This window comes from Cuculus canorus, chromosome 3 (assembly GCF_017976375.1).
Source record: "Cuculus canorus isolate bCucCan1 chromosome 3, bCucCan1.pri, whole genome shotgun sequence".
Classification (NCBI taxonomy): domain Eukaryota; kingdom Metazoa; phylum Chordata; class Aves; order Cuculiformes; family Cuculidae; genus Cuculus; species Cuculus canorus.
This window is the reverse complement of record NC_071403.1, coordinates 81,303,663-81,326,321: the sequence shown is the minus strand read 5'-3', so window position 1 is coordinate 81,326,321 and position 22,659 is coordinate 81,303,663. Positions and strand designations below refer to the sequence as shown.

General features: G+C 37.8%; 1 protein-coding gene across 2 annotated transcripts in view; it reads right to left on the bottom strand.

The window, feature by feature from the left end:
* PLCB1 (phospholipase C beta 1) overlaps nucleotides 1–22,659 on the bottom strand; it is a 411,218-nt gene that overhangs the window by 53,122 nt on the left and 335,437 nt on the right. For both annotated transcript variants that reach the window (XM_009556561.2, XM_054062286.1), the window contains exons 24-31: nucleotides 21,713–21,845; nucleotides 20,797–20,850; nucleotides 19,065–19,284; nucleotides 14,937–15,114; nucleotides 12,710–12,786; nucleotides 12,528–12,617; nucleotides 10,212–10,269; nucleotides 9,027–9,113 (exon numbers count right to left, since the gene is read on the bottom strand). In XM_009556561.2, the coding sequence (XP_009554856.1) occupies nucleotides 9,027–9,113; nucleotides 10,212–10,269; nucleotides 12,528–12,617; nucleotides 12,710–12,786; nucleotides 14,937–15,114; nucleotides 19,065–19,284; nucleotides 20,797–20,850; nucleotides 21,713–21,845 (897 nt within the window). The remainder of the gene's footprint in view (nucleotides 1–9,026; nucleotides 9,114–10,211; nucleotides 10,270–12,527; nucleotides 12,618–12,709; nucleotides 12,787–14,936; nucleotides 15,115–19,064; nucleotides 19,285–20,796; nucleotides 20,851–21,712; nucleotides 21,846–22,659) is intronic.

Genomic DNA, 22,659 nt, shown 5'->3' with positions numbered 1-22,659 from the left:
CATGAGAGTACTAATAAAAGCAACCTGTATCTTTAATGTGTACTGCAATGTGCACTACCACCTGATGTACAGAAATGCAGTTTTATTTTCATTAGTGGCTCTGCTTTGCACACTGATTCTGCACAAAGACATCAGCACTGTCTCAACAAATTACTTGCCTATGCAAAGCTGCGCATATACTACAATCTTCGTGGTGACTTTATCTCTTTATTCATTAAGGAATGTATTTCTTCCCCACTTCATGCATTTTAAAACATCTCTCTAATGAGTTTACATACAAAGCATTAATATTTCTTTCAACATTTTTCCATTAGCTGTGTCAAATGGAATCTCTTGTCATTTGTCATGTTGCACTGAAGGTCTGACAATTAACAAATACGTTGCTGCTGCTGCTTGACGATGAATGCAGTTGTATCAGAGCATGTGATTCTGCCTTTGTGGCCACACTTGTTCAATTTGACTGATTTAGAGCAATGAACGTGTATAAGACGCTATATAAAGCACTATGTTTGAAGTGTGTGTGTGCTACCATACATTTAATATATACTATATATACACAGATACACTATGCATAATTTAGCTTACGTTTTATACTGTATTTTTTATTAGCTTGTGAAAAGGTGAAGGAGAGTCAACAACTTGTTGGTGCTTCTTGCTCACTTAGACTTAGCATGCAAAACACGTGCCTTTGCAGAATCACAATTATTTTCCTAGCAGGGACTTATCTCATTAGGCTTAAATATTGCCTGACACAAAACATTTGCAGCCTGTGGCCTCTTAAACTTTTTCACATTATTTTCAGTTGTTTTTCCTTCAGAGATAAAAATGTTAATCCACCAGATAGTTTCCTGCTCTTTTTTTCTCACAGGCACTTGCTACCTTGCAGCTTGCTGGCTGCCTGTCCACACTTTGGGAAATATTTGCTGTGGGAAACAATAAATGCTGAACCAAAGTGAGCACAGGAATACGTCACAGGAGCACAGGTTGCTGAGTAACACTTGGCACTTTGCTTTAACCCTAAAGGATGAGCTCTACAGTTGAGCAGAGAATGCAACAGTGCAGATGAAAGTGCTTTGAGAGGTTACAAAGAACAGATGAGGGGCCTTTTATTGTTACACCTTTCACTCCAGGTTGATATTTTCTTGTCATCCTTATCCACCTGCAGTACACAGAGGAGCATCTTTTGCAGAAACAATGTGGTCTCCTTAGGATGTTGTCATCCTGAACTCGACTTTGCAAAAAAGAAGTTATGTATTAATTTTTGACATCCTTTTCTCAGCTTTTTTTTCAATGATGCTAAAACACTCTGCACTCTTCTCTGCACAGGAAGCTCACTTGTTTAGAGAAGAATTAACTATTCACAAATGTTAAAATCAGAAGTTATGTTTATTTTAGCAATTTACACTACACAGGGAGAAAAGGTACTTTTAACTTTAAGATGTTTATTACACAGCCGATTGCTCTTACAGCATTTATGACTTCCCTTTCCTCCATTTAATTGAACTGCTTTCTAACCCAAATTAAGCGTGTAAGAGAATTAAAGTAACAGTGTAGTACTGTAAAATCAGTTACTGTACAAATGCAAGTAATTTTCTTGCTTTTAGCAAGTGTTTGCACACGGTGATGGTGTTCTGAAACAATGGCCCCAACTGCATAAAACAGGGTCTATTCTGTCATTTTGGTGGACCATTGTTGCAGCAGTCTGTTACGAACAGGGACATGCATATTTTTATGTGCATAACAGTAAATAATGATAAATTTATTATTCATATCTGGTTGGCCCAATCTGTCCTCACATCCAATATCTACATGGTATTACAGAAGCCAACTAGAGTGGCAAAGGCTGCAGTTTACCCTGGAGGAGTGGTATGGATGCCATATACTACCCTGTGCTGCTGTGGACAACGGAGGATGCAAAGCTGGGTGACTCTCAAAAAAATGAAAGAGAGCTCTCAAACAAGTACCTCTGCAATGTCCAAACACTGGATTGTTTTGGGTGCAGCTGTACTTTCCGCTGAGAAGAAGAGGGAATCTGGGAGACGTTGCCTCTGAATTTGCATATAAGGAGTTACCTTTGCCATTTCTCCAGTCAAGTAGGAATTTCTGAGTGGTGAAGACCTCTCTCGGTGTTGGGCTGTACCACACAAAGCTGGACAACATTGGGGAACAGTGGGGAATGCAGGAGAATCTGAGCTCTGCTGTGGATATATTTCTTCTTAGATATATTAGGAAGGATAATTAAATAATTAACCACAGTGGGCTGAGACATGAGCCATGTGCTTATCTGAGTCATTTGTGCCAATTATAAAAAATGAATGAGGTTTCTGTTTTTCTGGAAGAATTCTCAAATTCATGCATTTCCCCCCCCGTCACAGATAGCCGCTGGATTCTGAAATTACTTTTCTTAAAAAAAACAACTTCTCACAGTTCTTATTTATTAGCATGTTTTCCAGGAAAATCTCACTAACCTTCACAAATCAAATCCATCTCCCACATGACCTCCATTATGGACCACACTCTTGCCTTCACTCAGATCAGTTTAAATCACCAGCGACTGCTGGCTTCCTAATGTTCCCTTTGATTTACAGTACTGCAAACAGAACAGAAGTTTGCCCTTTCAAATAATTTACTTTCCTTTTTTTTTTTTTTTTCAGCTCCAGATCAAACCCAGGTTTTTTCTCTCATTTCCATTTGTCATTTACACCCTATCAATAAGCTCTAACCTAAATTTCTCACATTTTCCCTCATGTCCTTTCCAGTAAAATGTTTTAAAATGTTTATATTCTTCCTACAAAAGGTCTGTAGCAGCTTTTTACTTAAAGGAAGTGACATCAGGATTCATTAAAATAAATCTTAAAAGTGTTTCGCACATTCACACTGGAAATGTGATATTGTTGATTTGAAAGTTAGTGTTCCCAAGACATATATGCATGTGCAAGATCAACACTAGAAGATATTTAATTAACACAGTAAATATAATCTCAAATTGTCAGATGTATCCATTTCTCACATGGCAATATTTATTCTGCTGGCAAAATAAACAACCATTAAAACCATAGATTTGCGAAGAAAAAATGTAGAAAAGCAAGCAAGCAAGGATTTTAATTGAAAGTCATCCTTTGAGCATCCTGTTATTTGGACTGAAGTCTTTTGATCTCAGGCCTTGTGATGAGGTAGTTAGTCACTTCACGGAACTTAAGGATGTTTTATTGGTATAAAACTGGCACAGGATAAAGGTCAATCTATTTCATTTTAACGAGTGAACTGAGATTCTTTATTACTCAATGTACAGGCTGAAAGTGCATTCTGCAGTGTTTATCCATTGGGAGAAAAAGAGACAAACCTAGTTTCCCGAAAAAATACTTTGCAACTGGGGACCGCTTAGCAATCGCTCTAATAAAACATTTAAAGAAACATCAGGGCTTAAGCTACTTAAAACTCATTAGACAATTAGGCTGATAGTCACTTAGGACTTTATGCTGAGAGGTGCTGAACAAAGTGCCAAGACCCTCAAGTGAACAGTCCATGGAAATGGCATCCTTCAATTTAAATGCAAGCACTGGTCTGAAAGTGGGAAGATACTAGATCAAGACACAGGTAGATTTGGAAACTGCACTCTAGAATGTTTGGGGTTTTTTTCTTAAATATTCTTTTTAAATATTTGTTGTTCATTGAGGCTAAGAAAATTCCATTCATTTCTCCATGCTATTGCCCATTTAATGAGGCAGAGAAGCATTTTATTATTCTCCTCTGACAAATATACAAGCACCAAAACCCAAAGCTGAACAGTGAAACAAACAGTAAATTATTTCAATCCTCTTAATTCTCTGCTTTTTTGGCATAAGTCATTTTGGCAGCAGCCACAGATTCAAGAGAGATTTCTTTGTAAACTTTGGAAATGTTTAAATTGCATGATCTGACATAAGAAATAATTTTTACTTAAACGAGGATAAAGTAAAAGAACTTTCCAAATATTACAGTTGCTATCAACTAATTTTTTTCATGTCTTTTTGCAGTGAGTTCGACTACTACTTTAGGAGGGCAACTTTTCCCCATTAAATCCAAATCCATGCAATGCAAAGTCCCATGAATCCCAGTAAACTAAAATAACCTTTTCCTCCAAACTCATTTTCTGAAATTCTTGAATAGTTGCCTGTGGCTAAACTGGAATGCATTTGGAAGGGTTTGAATTAAGTGCAGCTAGCCCAAAAGACAGTTTGGCTTCCTACAGAGGTGTAAAGGAGAAAAAAGGAATCGTGGTGAATGGTGCATTGTTATTGTGAGTTATTCAGTGAGCTGAAAAGATGCTGGAATAGTCATCAAAGTTCCTAAGAGCCGCTCTCTTCCAGATGTGCTAAGAGAGTGGCTCTGAGCTTCGAGGTTAACTGGAATCAAATTTAACAGTGCTATGAAACACATTTGCTGTATTTGACTTTCTGAAGTTAGAGCGGTGATTCTGCAGACCCTATTGTCAGGAACAGCTCCATTTAACTCAACATTATCTGCATGAAGATGACCACGAAGTTTTACCTAAAGCACAGCTGACAAGATGTAACCTTTGCAAAGATTGGTGTAGTTTTGGATATTCTAAGAAAGCATCAATCAGAAATCTATGAAGCCACCCACTGGGTTTTCACATATCTTAGTTTAAATAATACCCAGAAGGAAGGAGTCACGGTCTGGCACTGTTTCGTTAATAGGCTTACATGATATGCGATTGCTTGTAAAAACAGCTAGGCCTGAGAAAGAGGACAGATCTTGGAAGTCCTTTCCAGCCCCGTGTAATGGAAAGATAGCAGAGTTACAAGAGGCTTACTGTTGTAAAGAATCAGCATCTCATTAATTTGTTCTATAAATCAAGTATGTATCATTTTATGCCCCCATAATTTTTTCTGGTACAGTGATAATATTAATTATTGGTTGCATGTAGAAGTGTCTACACACATTGGGTACAATCAATAACGTGCATTAAACTGTGAGATAATAAATGTATGTTCTTTGAAAGTGAGTTAGAATGCAGCAGATGTTTCTATTTTCCATTATGAAGAACTTATTCAGAATCTTAAAAAATTATTTTCATTATACCCCTTGAGGAGCAAAATGAATTTTATACCTTAAGGCTGTATCCTCTTCATTCCTTCAAAATACCACAGATATGCAACACTTACAGGAAAGCGTGCACATCTTATGGTGCCTCTGTAGATCTGTCACACCTTTTCCCACAGATAAAGCCTCACCCTCATTTTCCACCTCTCTGCAGCAACCCATACCATCTGGCAGCCTTTAGCTAAGCTGGGGTTGTGATTAGTAGAACAGGCGTGAGCAGAAACATGAACATGGGCTACAAAAGGAGGAATCACATGAGTTACACCTTCCTTGACAGATGGGGCTGTAAGAATATGGTCCACTGAACTCAAAGGAGTCCAGTTAACTTGGCTGGGAGCAGGAGCTGACTGCAAGAGCACAGCAGTCTCAGCTATTATCTTGAGATTTAAGTGTAAGTCTGACCCGTGAACATGAGTAACAAAAGTCTCATTGATTTCAATTAGTCTATTTACCGTAACTTAGTTGATTCTCAGAAAAATAATTAATACCTTGTCATGTCTCACGTGTATCGATTTTTGTAATTACAATGAAGTTGGAGGCGAGAGTGGGAGGAAGGAAATGCACTTGATTCATGTTTAATTTGATGCACAAGCTGTCAAGGACAAAGAAACTGAGATGCAGCAACCATGCCTATCCTTGATGGACTTCTCTGTGTTTATAAGATGAGTGCCAGACGTGCTGTAGCGGAGACTCTAAAACCACACACTGCTCTAATGCACAGAATTCAGTACTGCAGCGTAGAATCATAGAATCACTAGGTTGGAAGGAACCCACTGGGTCATCGAGTCCAACCATTCCTAACACTCCCTAAACCATGCCCCTCAGCACCTCATCCACCCGTCCCTTAAACACCTCCAGGCAAGGTGACTCAACCACCTCCCTGGGCAGCCTGTTCCAGTGCCCAATGAGTTGTGTTTCTCCAGCAGCCTCCACAGCATGCAGAAGAAATGCCCAAAGGGAAGACTATAAGGACAGGACAAGCTTAATGTGTATCAATGACTAAGAGAAGGAGACAAAGAATTAGAATGAGGAAGAAAAAAAAATACAAGCTGTTGCTGCTGATAATAAAGATAGAAGATAGCAGCAAAGGAGCATTTGAACTTTGTTTCCACTGTGCTTTCATGAAAATGGCAAGTTAGAAATTTTGTGATCTAGAGCTAGTCAGTATTTGACTTCTCAGTGACGTGACTGCCTCCTTTTCCAAACATGTTTGTGGGAGTGGTTGGGCTGTACTCATACACATAGATTTGATACTAATACTCACTTGCTAGTTTCTACAGCATTACAGACTACTTTGTCATAAAGATATCCTCATTACTTAAACAGATACACTATGAAATTTTGGGCCTGTTAAAGCCGATGCCTACTCTGAGTTCAGCAGGACAACAAGAAGCTGAAGAACTATTTCCAGTCTTTGCCAAACAGTATCACTTTGTGAATAAGTCTCCAACTCTTATATGAGAAAAAAAGCTTTTTATTACTCAACAACCCTCCAAATGAAAGCTGTAAAACAGTCCCACATCCAGCCATTAAAAAAACTATATGTATGAGGTAAAGGCAGAGTTTAAGGGTGTAAGTCAGTTCTGAGTGAAGAACTTTCATCTAAACATATGATATCTTAAACTACAAGGAAGCCTCCTGCCTCCAGTACAGGTAACTAATTTGCATCCAGTTTGTGCACTTTCTAAAAGCTGTTTTCTAAAATGTCAGCACTCTAAGGGAAACTTTTCTCCGGCGACCTACGCACACCACGACAATGGAAGCTGCAAACTAGAAAACCAATCCCCAAACCCCTCACTGGCATGGCAGCGCTTTGGCAACATTTTGTGAAATTATATTCTTCCTGGCTATGACAGAACTCTGTGCACAAAGTCATAACACAACAAACTGCGAGTCACTATTAAATAACTGAACGACAGTGATTGATGATAGCAAATCTGTCTCCAAAGCAATTACTGGTTAAAATACTAAAAATTCTTTCCCTCTTAATATACTAAACTCTTTGTTTTGGAGTTGAGTTGATACTGCCAGAAAACCCTTTTAATACAGCTAGCATAAATTTGAGTGGGTGTTTGAATACTGAAGCACGAGAGATTAGCCTTTTAAACAAGCTGCCCCTAGAAAGGCTGCTGTTTGCATAAAATACATTGGTTCTTCTCAGCTGGGAAATAATTTGATCTATTTTATGTCATATGCCCTGTCACTAAGGAAGCAAATATGGATGTGAAATATGAACATGAAGGAAAACATTAAAAAAGACTTAATAAAATGAGTAATTATGTTTTGCCTACATCCTCTCATGCCAGCAAGAGGCACACACCACCATAAATTCAGCGAAGTCTGCCCATTTCAGTATGTGGGAAAGGAAAAAAAAGCCTGCAGCCAGGCCCTTCAAGGCACATTACTGCAGAGGGTTTTCTCATAGGAAATCGAGGAGGGCTGATTACTGCAGCGCTTCTAACTGATGGCCACGTGCAGCGGAAGACAAGGGATCTGGAGCTGCTCTGTGCCCTAACCCAATGCTTGGCCCGTGGACAGCTGATAGAAGAATCTAATGCTACCAGTCCAGCACAATCTTTCAAAACGCAGCCCAAGTCCTTAGTGGTAAATTTTCAGGGCTTTATGCTACTTCTCAGTAAATTGATAAATTACAAAAAAACCCAAAAAAACCAAAACAACAAGAAAAAAAGAAGAAAGGACACGGACACAGAGAAGCAATCAAGTGCCCAAGTATTTGTGAAAAGCCAGTGTTTTAAGTACTAGCAGGTTATTCTTTGAAATTCAAAATTTCAGCATTTAAATTCCAGTCTTTTTTGTTCACAGCCCTGAGAAACTCATGATCCTAGAGCACCAAATATAAACCATAATATTATGTATAGTCTTTATACCCAGATGCATACGACACTGAAAAGTTCCAGTTTATTTACAAACATGATTTTAAATGGATGAGTAGAAAAGAAGAAATGCAAACATTCATATTTTTCCAAACTCTTATAAACTTCTAGCTATTCAGACCTTAGCTTAATTTATTTTCTGGATTTTCATTTCACAGAATGACATCACAACACTGATTAGCTGACTTCCAATGCTAGAATTCAAGCCGTAATACATAGACAGCAACATTAAGACTGTGGACACAGACAAGAAATGAAAAGTGAAGCCTAGAACACATGCAAATGCAGAAAAAACAAAAGCAGACATGACACAATGGTCTGTGAAGAATCATACTTGGATATGAACTCTGCTGAAAACTGTTCTCCTGACATATAGGACTAGTTACCTAGGTCTTCCTCAGGAAAATCATGCACAAGTGGAGGACTCTTAACCTTCTTTACTGAAGTCAATGACAAAACACCATCAACTTCACTAGGAGCAAGAGTCAGCCAGCAATCTTTAGAATCAAAACTCATATTTCAGAACATTACATTTGGATGCAGTGCATAAGATCAAATAGAGGAAATCCAGCAAGCAATCCAGAATACCTAACAGTATTATTATAAAAAATGGTCATGGTTTTCCACAAAAATATATTCACATCAGTTATTACAAATAGCTGCGGCAAGCATGCTAAAAAGATATCTCTTTTTGTTTTCAATGTAAACTGTGTTTTGGTTTTGTACGGCTAAAGTACAATAAAGTGAAGGGCACACTCTGCTGGTCAGAAGCACCAACCACACTGAAAGCTTTTTAACGATATGAATACTGAAAAAATAAACCACATTGTGTGACATCTTGACTTGAACTGGTGCTCCATAGTGGGTAGCTACTTGACTTTTTTTCATCCTGCATATTTCAGACAACGGCTATGATGTCATGAATAGACTTTCTTATGTTTAAATATCAGCCTACCTGCTGTAAGAGCACTTTCTTTCCTGAAGGACCCTTTTTAGCAGTATAACATATGTTCAAAACCTCTTTACCTTAGGCTTTTCATCCAGTATTTGCTGACGAATCTCCTTGTGTTTTTCTACAAGTTTCTCCTGTCTTTTACTCTGAGCATCTTCTAGCTGTAAGAAAACAGCAGAGAATCTTTTTTCCAGAGACTGCGCATCCTCACTTTCCCACCTCTTCCCCAACAAATATTTCATCCATCAAAATTAAAATGTTATCATCAAATCTATGAATAATTCTAATATAAACTTACACACCATTGTCACAAGCAAAGATCCTCTAACAGTTTTATGTGGACAACTTATCCCAGATTTCAGATATGGGATTTAGAATCAGAAGTCTAAAGGACTTACCGTAGACTTCTAATGCTATTAAAAGCATAATGCATTTTTCAAAATCATATTATTTTGCTTTAGCTTTTATTGTATGAGTGGTGCGAGAGGGACCCTGTTCCCAGAAGAACAGGATTTGCATCCTAGAGTCCTGAATGAACATGCTGATAAATTTTAGGCCTCATTTAGTAAAGCACTCAGACATGTGTCTGACTCCAACAGGAATTAAACGTACTTAATTTGCTAACTCTTCAGTTTGCTTTCTGAATCAAGGCCTCTGAGAGAAAAAATGGACCAACTTTTGAATCGAACTCTGCACTGAAATTAAGAGAAAATTCAGTAGCAGTATATGTTTCATAGTGTTTTCACACTTCAAAGCACTACGGTGTGTACTTTCAGTCCAAAACACCTACAGCTTCAGAAAAGCTAACACCTGCAACAGAATTATCTGACTTGTATTTACAGAGATCATAGAATGTTTTTTGCATTTCAATAACTGTACAAATGTAATTAAGGTTAAAATATACTCTGCAATTAAATGTTTATTGACTTTCAGAGTTCCTTATGCAATCTTTGCATTGATGAGACAGCAAGTCAATTAAAAAAATTGGTACCTTTACCATGAATAAACAGAGGATATTCAAAGATGAAATCATAACTGTATTAAAATCTGCCCTTCTTAGCACCATTCTCCAAACACTGACTAACAATTAAGTTCTGTCTGAAATTCCAGTGACGAGAAGTCTACTCTGCATCTGTTAAAAATTGGCACTTGCAGAATTGTCATCCCAAAGCTTAGAATCTGCAGTTTAATATGACCTCAAATACGAAAGCCAAAATTTTACCCCCTAGAATGAAAAACGAATGTATGGCCTGACATACCCGCTTTATGTACTGCACAACCTCCTGGATATATGAACGAATCATTTCAGTCTTCTCTCTGGGGAGAAACAATCAGCAAGTCATTGTAATAAAAAAATGACACCACTATATTTTAATTCCCCCATTAATAATTACAAAATAAATAAGGTTATGTTTTGAATGTACAGATCTGCCTATTTTTTATCCACATCCTGAATAGGTCTTTCATAACAGGCTACGTCTTTGTTGTATAAGGGCCTTAGACAGCCCTACGACCGACCACAAGAAACCCTCTTGCTCTCTCACAACAGGCTTTTCCCATAGGATACCTCCACATCTTCAAAGTGATGGTGGTGTTCCTTAAGGCCCAAATGTCAGTGTAGGAGTGCGCATGATCATCAGTAGATGCACACTGCCACATTGTGGCAGTTTTATATAGCAGAGAAATAGTCTCTGTCAGCGAGCAGATACTACTGACGACACATCATCATCAAAGTTCCCACAAACAGAAGGGCAGATTTGACTTCCATTCCCAGCTTTGTTATGTAAACCACACAAAGCTGAACTTAGAGGAAATACATGAGCTTTAAGTGACTCCAGGAGACAGTTATTTGGTAACCTTTGATCAAAGGCTGAAGATGAGATCCTCAAAGGGATAAATGCACATAAAATAACAACTTGTGGATATTTGAGTTGACCAGATTCAGAACAGTACTTTAAAACCTAATTAGAGGAATTTCTATCTATTCAGGTAGCACTAAAATTTGATGGTTTTAGGTAGCTACACAATCCTTGGGTGCATGTAGGAATTAGAAAATTTAAGTAACAATTAATACAATGCATTATCTCTGTGTAATAATCTTTCCCAAATTTGTGTAAAAGCTTTAAATAAACAGCAGCCTCGCCTGAATGACTCAAATGGGATTCACTAGAAGGTCTTGCTACTGTCTGTCCCACTGTGAGAATAAGGACAAACTGTGTCACTTGACAGAGGAAAGCTGGGTTTCCTATGCAGTTCCCATCTCACCTCCCCCAAAGGCTCTTTGAAAAGCCTGGCAAAGGGAAGTCCTTGGGAAAAATGAGAAAAAATACAAAGAAAACATAAAAGCATTTGTACTTGCCTGTTTCTGAGCCTTTCTCACTCACTAGTGCCCCATTAACCTCTCAGGAAATCATTTCCTATTGCAATTGATTTTTACTGCTATAACTGCTATAACATTTTCATAATGACTAACCACTTCTTTTCTAATATGACTTCCCTGCCCTCTGACCAGCTTTAATCATATTAAGTATTTCTCTCTTTTTTCATAATCAATTATTCTCATTTTGTTACCCTTTTTTCTTGCATGTTTATTAAAGTTCTATAATATCAATTCTTAAATTATCTGATTCGGTTCAGTGTGTGTGACCTTTCAGTGTTATCAAATACACAGATACTATGTTGAGAGGCTCCAAAACCTGTACAAACTTTTTTAGCTTTAGCAATCAAACATAGTTGCATCTCTGCTACATGGTAAAACTCAGCTATTCTAGATTTTTCTTTTTTTATTTTTTTCCTTCTGTATTTTTAACTGTCCTTAAATGTTACAAAAGACTGGTAACATCCAGCAACATCCCAGCAAACAGTGCAAGCTTAAAATGCTCCATTTTCTTTTCAAGCTGCTTGCCCTGGGGAAAAATAAAATCAACTTTCACAACTACAGTTTGTATTGTCTGGTGGTGCATAAATGAAATTAATATTCCTGTTCACAGAAACTAGACTCTCAGAGCTCAGCTTTCCCCCTCTCTTCTACCTGAAGTAACCACACACTGTACAACACTGTCACTAGAGAAGAATCAGTAGCAGAGCATCTGAGGGGAATTTATCACGAAAGTAGAGCAAACCTTCCAGTGTGTTGCTGCTATTTCTTCTAGAGAACAACTTTAACAGAGTTAAGAAGAAAAGATAACTCAAAAATAAAAAGCTAAGCTAAGGTGAATCAAAACCTGCAGTAAATGAAGCCACTAAGTCTAATTCTACTCAGAGGAACAGTGTCTGGATTAACAGCATCTTGGTGAATCACTCCACTATGCCACTCATAGGCAAGTCCCACACATCAGCACCTTTGCAGCTGACCCAGACTCTCAATGCTCCCAGAACAGGAGATTAGATTACTCCCAGGAAATTAAATTAGTATCAGCGGAAGGAAGAAGGACTCCACTGCCCTGGTGAGGTATTACAGTCTGACTAAAAGCTGCCTTGTATTTAGGGTTAAGACCTTTCTTTGATTTTCCAGTTGTGAAAAACCTCATGTCTACTCATAACATAAAAGGATATAGATCCAGGGATATACTTACTCTTCCATTTGATTTTTATCCTTGGATTTTGCTTCCGTGATCTTCTCCTGCCTCTTCTTGTCCATTTTTTTCTTCAATTCTTTCTTTTCTCTAAAGTATAAAAAATAAAGGCAAGTTCAAAATGCATCTAAACAAAATCTACACAGAGGAGCAATCAAATTATAAGGGGAAGAGCACCTTACTTTTCACACGTTTCTTTCAGTTTCTTTAGCTGGCTGTTCTGACACTCCTCTGCTACATCTGTCAACTTCTGGATAAGCTAAAAAAATAATCCCAAGAAACAAAAACATGTATCTTCAGCTAGAGGTCATACATGCATCTCCTCAAAAGTCTGTAGCAGATGTCAAAGTGTTACACCATTCCTTGATTAATTACCAATTATCAAAACCTAGTGGTGTAAATTCATCTTTAAGTTCTGGAGTCCGGCCAGACTTGTGTATGTTCAACTTATACAGAAACTTTTACTTCTCCGTACATCAAGGTGATAGAGTCTTGGACTATTAAATATAAAATTCAAATATATTTTGCCGATTTGACCTTTGCTAGGAATTAAAATGCCCATGATAATTCATAAATGATTACAAACTGAATTCCAGTATGAATGGATATTCAAGGTTCTCTGTGGGAACTTTCCTCTTGCACTGAGCATTATTACACGGAACAGCTTGGATTTCATGGTGCTCAGGTGAATATTGAAAATTCATGCATTATAGCTAAGAAAGCTAAGCTAAGCCTAGCCTACATTTTGATCACAGAATACTGTTTTCAAAAAATCGGAGTTGGTATGATTGTGACCAATCTCATTCATGATGAATCCGCTAACAAAAAAGTGTACTGGTGGTAATAATGCCAACGGGAGCAGACACATGGACAGGGCGCGTGTGCAAGTTCAGCAAATAGTAAATTAAACTGGGAAATGGGACCAATCTGGTTTGATCATCCCCTCTGGTTTGAGTCTGATTCTGTAAAACAATTCTTTCAGGATGATGAACCAGAGAATGTATAATAGTGTCTAGCTAGCGTGATTCAGCTTTTCATTCCTTAGATAAAGAATAAAGATACCAATAATAAGCTGTCTTCTAAAAGAAAGACATCAGAAAGAATCTCTTGGCTACCAAATAGATTTTAATCAGAATATTAACTACTGCACTGCTCAGAGGGAAAGCTAACTGCGTTTTCTGTGCTAAAATACGAATTTATCCTGACACTACCTAACCAGACAATACTGAAAATGTAACATTGCTTTGAGAAACGCCATTTTGCATTTTGAAATGAGAAATGAACTAGCTTACAACATGAGCCCAACTATGTGGATCCAAAATGGCTTGTTTTCATAAAAATTAAAATCCTTGAGACGCAGCCAACAACTGTTACTTGAATGTGGGCTCTCTCCCTGCGGAATAAATAATGGTATCCACACACCCACAATGGAGCAGCGCCCGCTGGGCAATGCTGAAATGATTCACATACAACTTGGTGATAAACAAGTCACTGCTTGGGAACTGCAGCACCATGCAATGATCCATGGGAAATAATTTGTGAAAAGGCCTTGCTGAGTGATATCCATGCATATCACCCCTCTGACCTGCTCGTTTTGGATGGCAGGGCACAGTAAACAAATCCTTCTTCAAACACTAATGATGCAAAATATCATAAAATAGAAAAACATCGTGAGAGAGGATATTATGGAGCAGGGAAACTTGCGCTCCCATAACACCCCATAAAAACGTTCTTTTCTGCGTGAGAATATCCATCAGCATCATCTGCCATCTTCCCAAGATCCTCTATTTTCCTCTGTTTCAGCTCAGAGGATCTATGATTCTTCCAGGGTCAGCCCACCACAAGTTGTCAGCAAAACTCCAGCTGTAAAAACACAAGCTGGCTTGGACTGATGGACGCAAAATATTTCTTTACCATATACAGATTATGTTCTGCATCCTCTTAAAGCATTCACCTGCAACAGGAACACTGTTTGGCAAACTCTGCCTTGGGGAACGTTTCAGCCTATTTTAATTTATTTATATTTCAATTTATTTTCCAGTTAATCCTGCCTCGAGTGTTGTATGTTTAAAAAAAGTGGCAGAACAAAATGGGAACATCATCCAAAAGCTGCAGTAAACTGAGAGTAACTAGTTACTAGTAAGTAAACTTCTGTAACTAGAGGTAAGGACTCTCTGCTTTAAAGTAGTAATAATATGGTTGCCATTCTGCCTTACATCCAAAGCCTTCTGAGTTGTTAGAAGTGTTAGTGACAAAGTGACACAACAACCCCTTGAAGTTGCAGTAGACCACAGGGAAGTCAACTTTTGCAATGGACTCAAGGTAGGAGGAAGCCCCCCACAACGTTATGCTGCTTTCATTACACACCCTGAGATCGCTAAAGAAAAGCGGACAACATAAGAAACGTACCAGCTTAATGTGCTCTCGTTTCTGGTACTTTTCACTATAATACTGCTCCTGTCGGAGATTCAGCAGCTGCTGCTGTTGCTTCTCCTTCAGCTCGACTAGCTTCTGGGTCATTTCAGAGTCCAGCGCAGCCAATTCCTGCTCAATAGTTGAACTGTGATCTGGGCTGCCTGTTTCAGACCTGCAAAGAGACACACAGCCCACTAAGGTCTAAGTCACTATGCATGTATGCTTTGCCCCATATTTAAACCTTCTTATTAAGGCAAGTGGTTATATTAAGCCCATTAAGAAGTTTCTCAGCACTACATATAGGGTGGGAAGACAACTTTAGTTCTAGTAAGTCAAATAATTTAATCTTTTAGGAAAAAAATTAAGTGTTAATAATTTATTAACATGGTATGGCTATTGCTTTTAAATCCCATTTTACTAACCCATAGTGGTGGTGTGAAACAGAGTTAGTATAAATGAGCTATAAATGCAGCTGCCAGGATTTCTTATAAACAGATCCCCATGGAACTTGTTTATTCACTTCCAGACATGTAAACCGAACCTCAAAGCTGCACAGTCCTTAGCAGAAATGGTGAATGCTATGTATTTTGAACACCAAGTCATCTTTGCATACACTTAGCAATAAATATGAGAGCATAACTTCAAAATCTGCATTGTTAAAATGCTTCAAAGAGTAGGATCATCCCTTTGTCTAGTATTTTCTCCCCCCCTTCAGGAAATGCCATGCATAGCACACACAGAGGAAAGCGCTCTATCACTACTGCCTTTAGGATGAAAATTAACATTCCAGAAGGGAGTAAACTTCATCAAGGCAGCATATAAGAGCAGAGAAAAAATACAGCAAAGAAGCTAAAGAGCAACACTAAGGAACAGCTACGGTCTTTTTTTTTTTTTTTTTTTTTTTCTTTCTTAAGACAGAAAGAAGGATAGCTCTAATTGTGAAAGGAGACATGATGACCTGCTCAAGGAAAAAATAAGCAGCAACAGCAGTATCACTCTCAGGCCAGCATTAAACTAAACCCAAGAAAAACACATAAAAAAAAAAAATTATGGCATGTCCCTGCTCTGCTGCTGTGTTTACTGCTGTACCCAGGTGTTAAATCAGTTCCCTGGGAAACCTCAGAACAGTGCATGAGATGGACAAAACAGCAAAGCCCTGAATATAGAGGGCTGACACTGTGAGAAAAAAAGAGTCCGCTACTCAGAAATTTGCTGATTACAATGCAGAGAACTTGTTACTCTGGCTGCCTCTGTTCGCTTGGCCAGGTTCAAGTTTGCAGCTGCCGTTAATTAGAGCTACCTCAACAGAAATAATGTGAAGTTTCTTTCATCAGTCTAAGGATATGAACCAAGGAAGCCTTCTACTGTTTCTTGTATTTTTGTTGTATGTGAATATTCTGCTACAAGGTTAAGTGTAGAGTGTGATAGGTGAAGATAATTAAATACAGAGCCAGAAGACAGCATTAATGAATAATAAAGTCAACATATTACACTACACATTTTAAAGGTGACATTTCTCTTGTATTTTTGGGGAAAAAGAAATAAGGCCTATTTCAAATGTTAGTTAAAGCACTAAGACTGCCTTTTAAGGACATGGTCATTAAAGAAATCTTGACAATACCAGCGAAACACTTGTTGACATGTATAAATAAATACTTCAAAACTCCTGTAGAAAAGGTTTTACAGATCTTGGCTCCATTTTACATAAGGGCATGGATTGCTTCTGACCAGACACAATACATTTGTATGGCAATCTGATATGGGGACTCCTGACGACTTATACTTCATAGTTACTGGCAAATAGCTTCAGTAATAATTTAACATTACAAAAATCTCCTTTTTCCTTGGGATGTGGCATTCTATTAGAAGTCTGCTGCTTGATATAACGTCTACTTGCAAATTTGAAAAAAACTGTAAATACATTCCTGTCTTTTTAAAATTCAACTTCAGATTTTTTTAACTCTAAGATTTCTTTGTATCTGCACATAAAACTTTGCATCTCTGAAATCACTGTGACAACTCCTCATAACAGCACGCAGGGTTTTATTGCCTGATATTATGAATGATTTATGGTCAGATCACAATGAAATACAAATCCAAGATAAATTAGGCACTTTATTTATTCAGTTTCGGTTTTGCTTAAATTTGAATAGCATATGCTAGAGAAAAGAAACATGACACTGTTTTGATTTCCAGTCACGATGGAAAACACAGCAGATAAATTAACACTGTGTGCGCAGTTGACAATCAGTCATTAAGAGAGTTTGTTAAACTTCAAGTATAGAACCTGGAAGCCTGAAAGGTTGAGGCCAGCTGAACACAGATACATTGTGAGTGTTAAGCTCTTATTAAGCCCAACTACATTCTGTCAACAGGCAGGTATAAGTGAATAAGCTCCTTCCTAGGGACAAGTTACAGCCTGAGTCCCAGTCACTTACAATGAGAGGTACTATTAACAAGGTTAGCAGCCACAGCATGTTTGAAACCTTTTTCTCTGATCTCCTACCGAAAAGTATCAAGCAATTTTTTTAAGGTTCATTCAATGTCTTCATATTTAAGAACTGCAGCTATATCAATTTTGCATAAAAGTTAAAGGACTTTTGTGTTTATCTGATTAGTTTAAAAAACCAATTATGTTACAATGAGAATGCTGCACTAATGGAAGAAATAAAATTTTGGGAGGGTACCCTTACCTAATTACTATCCATCTGAAACAGTATCAAGACACTGATTGTACCTATGTGTATATGTGTTTTGCCAGGAGTTAAGAATTGATCTTTATTAACATATAGCTCCTTTCCATATGAACAAGAAAACAATTATGGAAGATTAATGAGTCATTACAGCTTTTGCATTTAAAACTGAAGATAAATGCTACTCTACTTTTTTATTATTACCTAAACAAATAATATAAAAACTGTACCAGCACACAAAGAGACAGGGCAATGCAAGATTTAGAAAGACACAGAACATAGAAGAGGCATTTACACAGAGGCAAAGCCGAGCAATCACTAAGAGATCCCCAAGTGGTCTGGATCAATCATAATTTAAACACTAGTCAAATGTTAATAACTTTCAGGTGCTTCTGTCATCTTATTATACACCTGATGCCTTGTACTCTAGCACAAGTTTTTTCCAGGGCTCTAATTTGGAGACAATCCTTTTCATCCCTAAATTCAAAATATTCATTTTAGTCATAAACACCATAAAAGAGGAGTAAGTTTTGTTCTTGTTTTGACACTAAGGTCCCTTCCACCACCAGAAAGCATACTGTGGTGGCCCAAATTAAACCAATTAGTTAATATAGGCAGCATGACCATATGTGCTGGTTGCAAAAACTTCTCCTTGCTTGTAAAAGGAGCCATATTATTATATTATTATGTGTGCGGCAGTAGTTTTCATGGAACTGATACTCCACCTGAATCATGTCCAGAAAAGAGCAATGAAGCTGTTGAAGGGGCTGGATAACAAGTCTTACAAGGAGCAGCTGAGAGAATTGGGGTTGTTGATCTAGAGAAGAAGCAGCTGAGGGGAGACCTTATCACTGTCTACAACTACCTGAAAGCCAGCTGTAGAGAGGTGGGTGTTGGTCTTTTCTCCCAAGTGATAGATGATAGGAAGAGAGGGAATGGCCTCAAGTTGCGCCAGGGGACATTCAGATTGGACATCAGGAAAAATTTCTTAACTGAAAGGGTTATCAAGAAGTGGAACAGGCTGCCCAGGGAGGTAGTTGAGTCACCATCCCTGGAGGTCTTTAAAAGACATGTAGATTAAGTGCTTAGGGATATGATTTAGTAGTGGACAGGTATGACTTTATGATCTCAAAGGTCTTTTCCAACTTGGTGATTCTATGACTCTAAGAAATATTGCGTACCCTTATTTATAGGGAAGAAGGTAAAATGTGGTGAATAACTTATCTGCCCTCAAGTAGAGAAGCAGCACACCATGGAGAGGGCTTTTTCTGATTATTTCTGTATCAAAGAACATGACTTCATTTTACCTAGGAATAATGCTGATTTGGATTTTTTTCTGTGCTCTAATGTCACCTCCATAATAAATGTCTAGTGTAAAAGAAGACTTGAGTACCCAATAACAAGAACAGGAAAGCCATATTTAACATACCTTTTCTTACTGTCTCTTTTTGCTGTTTTTTCTAAAACTGCTCTTCGCCGCAGGTAGTCATTTTGGATTTCATTATACTTTGCAGTGTGTTCTTTGATAAGGTCAGTGGTTTTCTTGTGATGTCTCTTTACAAGGTCTTTCATTTCCTTGTAGTGCTTCTTCTGCAGCTTAACAAAAGACTTCTGCTGTTTTAGCTCCTCAATAGTCTGTGCTTCCACTTCTATAATGATAACAACAAAAGCCACTTCAATTTTCTAATCAGGTATAATTTCAATCAGAGAACCCAGGAATTGCAGGAATGAAACAAAGCATTTTCGTTTTCTGCTGGTAACTGAAAGGTGCTAGCTTCAAGGGAGTAAATATATCTGGAAATAAGCTAACCAGATTGAAAATATTGGGACAAATTTTACTGATATGAATAGGAAGTGAGATAAAAATTTAGAACACCAAGAAGCGCTGCAAAATAAAAACCATGTACTTTCTTTCCTTAACTCCTTTCAGATCAAAATTATTCCCGCCCAACATATAGAAACATGATCTTATGTAGATATGACCACAGATATTTTTTGTACCCACTATACCACCACTTCAGGTCTCCCTTCTCTTTGGATGGGGTCCATAACACAATGAAGCACAAATAGTGCTTCAGCTGTCAACTTTCCTGCCTTGACTGAGGCACTAGCTGGAGGCTTCTGTCCCAGTATCATCACAACATCTCAGGAAGGACTTGACTTCTCTCTTGATCCATCAGAGGAGTCAAGGCCAGCTGGTTGTCAGTCCAGCAAAGGATCAGTAGCTAAATGCTGAAAACTGGATTCCAGTGCTATCACTACAACATTAGCTACGAACGATGTCCTGCTCTGTGGACCCAGATCACAGCTCGAGCTCAGGATCTGCTAGCCTGACCTCAGCAAACTCACCCTAAATCAGCAATTAAAAAAAAAAAAAATAGGTGCTGAAGAGAATGATGACTTGCATGATCTGGGGTCATAGATGTGGCAAAGCCAGACTGAAGTTGCCTTCCCAGACAGCAGACTGATTGTAACAAGGCCAGCAGGTACATCTATGATCTAGGCCAGCCTCTTTCTAATGCACATGAGGGAGGCTGAATGAGAGGCAACCGACATGCAGAAGTTCATGTGTCTTATCTGTTTCCCACACCTAAATGCAGGCCTCCACAAGACTCGACCACAGAGTGCTTTCTGATGTAGGAGAATGACTACAAAATAAACTGCATTATGAGATTTAGAATCTAAACTGTAACTCCAAGCTGGAGGGGACAACTTCCAACAGTAGGGTACTATCCAATTAACAGACCAGTCTTCTGGATGTAATAGTAATTTTAATGTTGTAGGAGCATATGGGAGCACTGCAAAGCTCGTGGAGATCAAACGGTTTCACTACTATTCACAAATTTAGAGCAAATTTAGCTTCTGTTCTCATAATAATGTTGGCCTTCTGTCTACAGTAGATGGTAACGTTGTACTTGTGAAACTATAAAAATGGGATATTTAAAAAAAAATCCCTGTAGGCAACCAATACTGACCTCATGAAACATGCTCAAACGTTTAATAATTTAAAAGCTGAGGAAGAAAACATGGTATGTACATTTTCTATGAGCTACTGCAGACTTCATCAGTCAGAAGAAATGCCTAAGCCTATTTCATAAAAAATATGTTTCTCTTGACAGAACTATATATCGTTCATGCAATGTAAACTGTATATTCATTACCTGTAAGGACACTCTGAATAAGATCTTCTGTCTTTGCAGGTGCTTTAACTGAACCTGGAAGAGATAATGGATTCTAATTTTTCTAAAGAAACAACCATTATTGTACTGCTGACCATACATTAAAATACAGAAGGTGACAAAGAACATACGCTGACACCAGCATTTATTAATCATTATAGAAAACACAACTCTTGAGCAGAAGATTAGCAACATGGAAAACACCACCAACCAGGTGAATCAACATGACAAGGTAACCCTCACAAAAACCACCTTAGCTTTGTGGTTTTACTTATGAGAAGGATGTTATTGAACTTAGTGATAGCACCCATATGAGTCATTTAAGTGGTATTAGGCTGACAGTACAACTGCTCTATATTATGTCAGTGCAAAATTTCGGTACACAAGATGAATCCAGCACCCTGAAGTCAGTTAGATCAAACCTATGAAGACTGCAGTCATAAAATTATAAACAGTGGTTGAACAAGCATTTATTATAGAAGGTATGTATACAAAATATATTAGTATCTAAGACTGTATTGTGTGTGGAATAAGATGTGACTATGTGCATAAATTAAGCATATTTGTAAAAACAATTTAAAGAGATTCTTGTGCTTGCAACAACAACAAAAAAAAACCACAGCAAATTTTCGTGCTTATAATGAACTTCAGCTCCACCACCAGTGCAACTCTTAAAAAAAAGATATTTCTGTATTTGAAGAAGACTGGCCCTAACAGCATACTAAAGTGGTGGGAAAACTTCTACCTATTTTGTAAAAACCAACCAACCAACCAACCAACCAACCACAACCACTCCCTTTGTACATAAAATGCAAAGCACATGAAAACTTATTATTAAGATTTATTTTCAAACAGTGAGTCTTTTTTTCGTTTTCCTTTGTTTTTTGGGTTTTTTTACCTGGTGCTGGTTGGTTATGGACAACCTGAGTTGCTGGTTTTGGGGTAAGAGAGGCAGTATAATTTACTCCATTTTCTGCTGGTGTTGGCCTAGGTTCATTGTTAGCTTCAGATGGTGCATCTCCTTGGTCAACCTGAAAATACACAATGATTTCCATTACTCTCCCTAACTAACAGACATAAAATTATTTATTTTCAGGTCTAGTTTAGACTCTTTTTTAAAAAGTAAAATTCTGTAAATTTTATATATAAATATTTGTAAAGTAAAATAGAACAAAGAAAGATATCCTTAAGAGCCATGGTAATTTGGGTGGTTCGTTTTTGCAGGGTAAATTTCAAGAAGAAATAGAGCACATATTATTCTGAAAAAGTATTTTTTATTTCAAGTGCATACAACTCATCAGGGACATTTTTCAGTACAGCATGTATTAACTGCACCAGATGTGAAATCTGTATTTTGTTGAAAAGCATTGTTCTCTACCACAAAGCCTTCCTAAAAATAATGTAGAAGCTGGCAAGAAAACTCTATCGAGATCCCTGCTGTGAACAGAACATGTACACAAAATTACTTCTAAATTTCATACATACACACAGCACCATCATTATTCACCATTCTTACAGAACAGAGACATACTTTGATTCCCAAGATCTTACACTGTAATTACACTCCACGGATAATATTTAAACAGTATGGCCATTCTGCTGCATAAATACACCAGTGGTATCCAAATATTTAAGGATCTTTCTCAATCTTTTCTTTGTCTTCAGTTTCCTAAAGACTCAGGCTTACAGCATATGTTGTACTATGCACTGAACATCTTATAATATTCCTTGTGGCCATCAAGCTTTAAGCAAGCACTCAGCAAGCAGAAGGTCATCCAAAGGAATTTTTAATTTGAAATGGCTAAGCTCCCCTTCATGCTGTTCCTGAGAGGGGCCAGTTGCCAT